The sequence below is a fragment of the Scardinius erythrophthalmus genome (genome assembly GCF_964197995.2).
Source record: "Scardinius erythrophthalmus genome assembly, chromosome: 1".
Lineage (NCBI taxonomy): Eukaryota > Metazoa > Chordata > Actinopteri > Cypriniformes > Leuciscidae > Scardinius > Scardinius erythrophthalmus.
The window spans coordinates 12,241,803-12,249,569 of record NC_138221.1 but is presented as its reverse complement, the minus strand read 5'-3'; the positions used below and the strand labels follow the sequence as shown (position 1 = coordinate 12,249,569).

Genomic DNA, 7,767 nt, shown 5'->3' with positions numbered 1-7,767 from the left:
ATCAAAAAGCAGTCCAGTCCAGATGCAAAAATCCAGAGCAATACAAATAAACTTATCTAAGTAATATAACAAGACTATAATATAGCTAGGCCTACTATAATAATAATATAGGCCTACTTTAACTATTCTAACCTGATAATGTAGGCTAATAATATACAGCCCTCACATATGACACAACAGTTATCATCTAACTCTCTGACTCTCTGACACTACTACAACTGCTTCTACTACTCCTGCAACACCCACAAGGTGGCGCGAGTTTCGAACCGCCTTTTATCCGGAAGCGACACTCAGACCGAACCGATGACGTATCCACACAAACCGAGGCCTCGTTTGTCATTAGTCACGTGATTTTCACGTTAACAACACAAGCCTCGAATCGCGGCTTCATCTGGCACGCCCACTTTTTCTCGACACACGCTCCGACGCCTCGGTTCAAATGTCCCATCACTACTGACAGCAACGTGCTGAAAAGTGTCAAACTTATTTTTTTCACGAGATTCCGTTTGCGATAAGATACAGTTAAAATTGGTGGATCCAATTTCTCCAGTTCTTGGCTAATAAATATTATTGAGACTTGTAATACTGTTGCATGAAAATGCTTAAACTTCTGTCTTGTACCTCAGGTTTGAAATGCCTGCAGCATGGCATGTGCACGGCAATCTGCAATTGAGTTCCTCAAAAACGCCAGGAGAAATCTGGTGACCCATATGAAGAACCTTCCTCTGATCATTGAGAATCTTTATCAGCAGAGTGTTTTCAATGACCATGAGGTCGATGCTCTCAAAGCCGAGAGGACAGAGTTTGATAAAGCTAGATGTATATTGGATTGGGCCATTAACAAAGGGCAAATGGCATGCTATGAATTACTCAGGGTTTTGGATGTCACTAAGAAGAGGACATTACATCCTGATTTGCACTCCTGGATCAGCTGTTTTCCCTTCAGATGGGAAGATGAAGAGGTCAGCTATTCATTTGGTGAGTAGATAAATGAAAAACATTTCAATAAAAAGACAGTAAGTGAACACATCTCAATATAAATCTTTGTTTTTGTTGCTGTTTTAGGAACAAAGCCCTGTCAAAACTACCAGACAGCACTCAAGAAGAAAGCAAAAAGGATTCTGAAAAGGGATTGCTGTAAATATCCGAATGACAAGGCACAAGTAAATTTCCATTTTATACCTGTTGTTTTAGAGACAGACTCTGTGGTGAAAACTCCTCAATGCAAAATAAAATGGAAAAACAAAAAATGCAAAAAGCTACGGCCCAAAAAGCTGATCTCTTACATTCCTACTGAGCAACAAGCGCTTTCACTTGTGAATCTGCTGAGATGCCAAGATAAGAACATCCTCCTCATAGGCAAACCTGGAATAGGAAAGACTACAGTTGTCCAGGAAATGTTGCGTCTGTGGGCAGAGAAAGATGACCAAGAGCTGGACTACATGTTTTACTTTGATGAAAGTGTTTTGGCTCACAGTTCTAGCATTGTCAATTTGGAGTCTTTTTTCTTTGATGCATATTTAAAACCAATGGAAAAAGACCGAAAGGACGTGTTTCAAGATATTGAGGAAAACTCTGAGAAAGTTGTCATTGTATTTGATGGTGTCGTCGATTTAGAAGAAAATTCCACCTTATGGAAGATCATGAACCACGAGCTCCTGCCTGATGCCAAGATTATAATAACATGCAGATCAGAGGTGGAATATGATCCACTTTTCTTCGACTGGCCGACACGGAAAGTGTATGTCCAAGGATTCAGTGAAGAGTCTATCAACGCTTACTATCAGAAGATGTTGGGTCACGATCCTGTATTTCTAGATGTTGTTTTGAAGAATCAAGAGCTGTTCAGTCTCAGCCATGTGCCAATGTATGCATTCATGATTGTAGACTTGATTCAATTTAAAAATGACAAAATTTTCAACCATCCACGCACAGTCACAGAAATGTACATCCACATTTTCCGTGTTGCTGTGATGACACATGGAAAGAAAACAATTAAGCAAATAGATAAATACCTGAGAGAGATCAAAGATCAGGTTCATCTCTTGATGGAAATTGCATTCAATGCAACTATGCAGAAAACCCTGAACCTTATTACTCGTGATGAGACAGACATATTTTGTGCTTTTCTGAAGATGATCACAACAAGAGACTCGCCTACATCTGCAACAACGTACTGTGCTTTTCTCCACAACACAATGCAGGAATTCTTCTCAGCTTTGTGGCTTCTTCTACATCCAGATGAAATTGAGAAAGTCCTACAACTCTGTCAGACTGAAGAGGATAAACACATGAAACATGTTCTTCCCTTCCTATGTGGACTTCTGGGAGAACACAACATTAAATTCATCAAATGCCTCTTCCCAGAGGATCAGATAAAGAAAACATCTGACTGGTTCATTGAGAAGTTTTTGGAAACGTTCCTCCAACCTCAGAGTGAAAGTGAAGAGTTTGATCTTCTCTATGTGTGTCAGTGCTTGTATGAGCTCCAGTCTCCTAAAGCATGTTCAATGTTCCTGGAGAAGATGGACCATCAGCTTGAGCCTGAAGAGGATCTCGACCCTCATCAGTGTTGTGCTTTGGCTTACGTGATCACTCAGTCCAGAGATAAAGAGGTTTATCTGAATCTGGAGGACTGTAACATGACTGACACAGGAATGAACGTGATGCTCAGCTGCTCACCCAAGATCAGGTACTAGGGAATAGGGGTGAAATGATATATAGCAATATTTAAAAAAAAATGTGACAAAGTATCGTGGATGTGAAAATCATTCGCAATATAGTTAAGACTGAGCTTACCTTATTTATAAGGTATTATAAATAACTTTTTTAATATTTATTTATTATAATATATTTTAAAAATTTATTCTTTCATCATGCACTCGCCCCTGTGTCGTTTTAAACCCATAAGATTTTCATTCATCAAAATTTTTTATGAAACCTGAGAGATTTCTGTCCCTCTATTTAAAGTCCATTTTCCTAACTTGTATTAACTAACCTCTTAACGTTTGGAAACATTTATTTTGACACGTTAAAACTGTGATGATTGATTGCATTGTTCATCTGAAGCACATACTCCTCACAGTGAAAGCACAAACATCATTTAAATCACCATATCAGATTTGTAGTTTTATTATGATGATTCAAAGCTTTTTAGATGGTTTATTCTTATGTAAGTGTATTTATAGAGGGAGAAAAGGGAAACAGTGAGCAGCGCAAGAGTTGTTGTTGGCATGACTTTTAAGAGATCCAATGAATGCCTGCATTGAAAGCGTTTATACTGCGTGAGAAAAAAAGCTAAGTTTCAGTAACAGAGCGACATTTAACTGGTATTGTGATTACAGTATTGTGTATTTTACCAAATCGCGATATGAGTGTATCTTTACACCCCTACTTTAGTAAGGAAGGATCATGATATTCGACTAGTCAACCAACAACTCTTGGACTACATTTAGAGACACAGTATCTCAGATTTTTAGCCTGCCAAGAGACTGACTCCACAGACTAACTGACACACTTTACTCCAGTCATTTCTTTCACTTGAGATACAATGGCCATGGCTTTTACTCCTAAAAGCTGCATCTAAATTTGAATTTATCACAGACTGTTTAATTCAGTTCATGAATGTATTTACACTGCAGTTACAATTAATTAATTAATTAATTAATTAATTAATGGTGTAAGATTCTTTTTTTTTTTATTTTTTTTTATTAATATTGAAATCTGAAATGTATTTCCTATTTCAATGTTTAATGCTCATCTATTCTAGGCCACCCCATAAACCCACAGCAAAAAACACACTTGTTGCAACTTGTAAACTTAATTTACATTACTTTTAAGAATATTAAAACAAATGTTGGGAAAGTGCATGTAGGGTTTTTCTATTGCATGCAGAAGCCCTTTATCCAAGATGAGGTAAATAATAGCGTTGCAGTCCAAACTAGAGCGGATTAATGGTTTATTATTGGGCTATTGTCCATTAAAAAAGTTTTTTCTCCCCCCAGTTACTTTATCAATGGATAATTGCCATTTCCTCTCCTTTTTTTTTTCAATTTTACTTTTGCTAAATTGTGACTTAAGACATTATCTTTTTAATAATATTGAATATTTTTCCTTTTTTTTCTTACATTTTGTGCTGTGTTAGCCTTTTATATACTTATCAACGTCCATGCAAGAGGATATAAATGATAACAGCCACCCCCCACCCCCTGTGCTATGGTACAGCGCAAAATGCAAGAAAAAAGGAAATATATTATACAAAAGATAATTTCTTAAGTCACAATTAAATGATGGGTGGGGGGCTGCCGTTATCATTTATAGCTGACTGCGTGCTCGTTCAGAAGTAGTCTATATAGTTTAAAAGGCTGTAAGGCCCGATATATTGGTCCAATGCCGGTTCGCCAATACACGGGGAAGGTTCACGTGTTCTGTCCTCACTCATGCAAAGTATTGGTTGGTTAAATACATTAATCATATATATATTTACTCGTTATTTCATCTGACTCCATAAATGAATTTATGGTAATAATTTGCTGTGCCTCACTAAAAGTGAGCGAATGTTTGACTATTCCTTTTAACCATTAAGTGGGGGGATAGATGCAACGAGAGGTCATTCGCTGAATTAAGGTTCACATTATTGTATTTTTAAGGACTTTAAATTTAGCACAAAAACAATTACGAATAAAGGTGGCCCTCTTAAAGCCTTTTACTTTTCGACATCCACGCAGGAGGCTAGAAACAATGTAAAACAGTCTGCGGCCACCCCATGTGCTATGGTACAGCCCACAAAGCAAAATGCAAGAAAAACGTCAGGACTGCACAAGCTAGCGGACGGTGCCATCAGCGATTGTGTGCAGAACACGCTTAGCATCTCAGCCAGGGTCCAAAGTTTAAGTCACCATGAAATCAAAATGGAACATTGCAGTGTTGAGGACGGGAAAATAAACTTCTGTCACTCACACGAGGTAAAAGCAGTAGCAAACAACAACAATCCAACAAGCAATTCCCGTTTCACTTGGAAATATGTCACAATATGGGGAAAAAAACGGTCACAACTTCCATTTCTTGCTTACTTTTAACACTTGCCGACTTTTAATACTTGCCAAGAGTCTATTGTCAGTAAAAATCGTCTTCACACTAACTCTTCTCTGCTAGTGCTGTAAGTTTGGGTCGCTTGTATCATGCTTTTAAAAAGGCAACATGTTGAAACTTTCTGCAATGAGATTTGTTATGAACTAAAGAGAAGCTCTAAGGTCTCCACCAAAATAAAAGTTTAACATTTGAAAGCAAAGAAATTAGGACATAAATATTAGTATTATAATTTTACTGATGTACATTTAAATTGTATTATTATTATTATTATTATTATTAAATGCCTTTATTTTATAGCACAATAGAATTATTGCCATAGTAATGTATTTCTTTATTAATTTGCTTAATTGTTATAATTAAAAATTATTATTATTGTTATTGATATATGATTTCTGTGTTGCAGATTAAAGATTTGGAAAGAACCACTGAAGCAAATCACAATCTTTCGAGAATTCTTCCATAAAGTATCTCAGTGCAATTGCTCCTTTTTTGACGCGAGACATAATAACCCAGAACAGTGTGATTTCCTGCTGGATCTTTGCTCACATGTGAAGAACTATGAGACTCAAACAGGCAGGAGTTTCCTTCCAGCATTACAGTCAGTTTTCCAGTCACCTGGGGCCTCATGTACAAAGACTTGCGTTGAATTCATACTAAAACATTGCGTAAGGACAAAGCTGTAAATGTGCGTACGCACAAAAAAATCCAGATGTATGAATCTCTGCGTACGAAGGATCCCACGCATATTCTCTTTGTACATCCCAATTAACGTAAATTTGAGCGCACATGCACGAGCACAACGCCCCACCCAGTCTCCTCCCTTAATTAAACCAATTTAAATATGGTAATGAGTCCACTTTGGCAAAAGAAAACAGTAAGAAAATGACGGCAAGAAATGAAACTTTACAGAAAGTGAATTGGAAGTGCTACTATCGGAGGTAGAAACGAAAAAAAAAAAATTGGAAAAGTTTGGAACTTTGTCCTCCGGAATTAATAACAAAAGGAAAAAAATATGAGTGGGAGAGTTTGGCTGATGCCGTCAATGCGGTGGGATCGTCGTACTGTAGAGTAGACTGAGTACAGTTGAGACACTTTTTGCGTTTTGATTTTTCACACAAAAATAGACATTGAAAAGAAGTGAATTTCCACATGACATGCCACATGATTACATTAGCTTGTAGACTAAGATGTTATCAATCAATAATACCCACAAGTAGTTTTTATTTTAAATATAAGGTGCTTTTTGTCTCAACTTTGTCTCAACTGTACCCATGTAGTACACTTGAGACAGTGCATGGTACAGTTGAGAGACCCATTTCTAATGTCGTGAAGGTAACTAACCATTCATGGTAAATGTAAATATAAAAAATAAAGACAAATAGAAAAGAAAATAACAACTGGGCAACATTTTTGTTTATTCATCCATTTATATGCATTCATTTTATTTAAATTAGCACTGGTTAAAATGTATAAAGCAGGAACAAGATATGTAGAATCACACATATCAAATTGTATTTTCATTTGCGTCCTATACTGGCTACATGATTGCTGGCTGAACAACTAAACAGTGTGTTTCCTAATAGAACTCTATCGGGGGTACAGTTGGTACATGTGTGTCTCAACTATACCCCGCTGGCCACCTCGCACATTTCTCTAGATTTTGCAATTACCTTGCATGACACAATACCATGAAATATGCCCGTTTTTAGGGCACAGAATAACGTTTGTGGTGATACCAGTTACGTTTAACAGTCACATAAGGATAATAAGCTAGTCATTGTGGAGAGTGCATGGTGAAGTGAACATCATATCTTAGAAAAAAAAAGTTTTCCGATTTCTTCGGATCGGAGATGTGTCCGTTGTTCAAATTTCCCACGATCAAAGAGGACACTAATACGCACGTGCACAGCAAAAATACAACTTGTTATTTAAGCAAGTTATTTAAGGTGTCTCAACTGTACACAGTCTACTCTAAATTACCTTAAAAAGAAATGGTCTGATATAAAGGTGGACATTAAAACCAAAGCTGCCATAGAATAAGGGCTGTATCATTTTGCATAATATGCTTTTATATGTTCTTACTTAATTGCATAATTGATAGAATATTTTCATAAGGCTCGTGTGACAATATATGTCATTTATTTTATAAATTGCAAATTAATAGCAATGTTTCCCACAGGTGGTGGTGCGATAGACTTGTAGAACAATTCGTTGTGTAATGTTTGCAACTTCACTTCATTGCCTGTAAGAGTCGCCAACGGACAAAAACAGTGAGAAATATACGTACGCCAGACATGAAATTGGCGTGGAGGAACGCACATTCTCGCGTTAATTTCACTGTTAGTACATACGACCGTGAGCGTGAAAGCTGCCGTACGCAAAGTTTTTGTGCGTACGCAAGATTGATACATGAGGCCCCAGGAGGCTGGATCATAGATCTCTCACAGAGAAAGACCTCCGTCCTCCTGGAAGTGCTGAAACTCCAGACAGAGAAGAAACCAGTAAAGCTGAGAGGATGTTCAGAGGAAGAGAGTGAAATGAAGAGTTTCCTTCAGTGTCTGTCCTACATCTCACAGCTGAGGTACCTGAACTTACATGCTTTTGATTGTTGATTTAACTCTCAGAGACCCAGACATTGATATTAATGATGTTATTTCTTTTTTCATCATTAACCCT

General features: G+C 37.2%; 1 protein-coding gene across 1 annotated transcript; it reads left to right on the top strand.

Moving 5' to 3' along the window:
• Window positions 1-632: 632 nt before the first annotated feature.
• On the top strand, window positions 633-7,504 carry LOC308693342 (nucleotide-binding oligomerization domain-containing protein 1-like). Its single transcript, XM_081370190.1, has 3 exons — window positions 633-978; window positions 1,066-2,692; window positions 5,495-7,504. Exons 1-3 carry the CDS (start codon window positions 645-647, stop codon window positions 5,772-5,774), a joined length of 2,241 nt encoding a protein of 746 aa, XP_081226316.1. The 5' UTR covers window positions 633-644; the 3' UTR covers window positions 5,775-7,504.
• Window positions 7,505-7,767: the final 263 nt, after the last annotated feature.

Excerpts from the sequence above, each read along its gene's own strand:
- LOC308693342 (XM_081370190.1), top strand. The coding sequence starts at position 645 with ATGGCATGTGCACGGCAATCTGCAATTGAGTTCCTCAAAAACGCCAGG. Across the intron at positions 979-1,065 it reads AGAGGTCAGCTATTCATTTG|GAACAAAGCCCTGTCAAAAC; the intron begins GTGAGTAGATAA and ends TTGCTGTTTTAG. Across the intron at positions 2,693-5,494 it reads AGCTGCTCACCCAAGATCAG|ATTAAAGATTTGGAAAGAAC; the intron begins GTACTAGGGAAT and ends TCTGTGTTGCAG.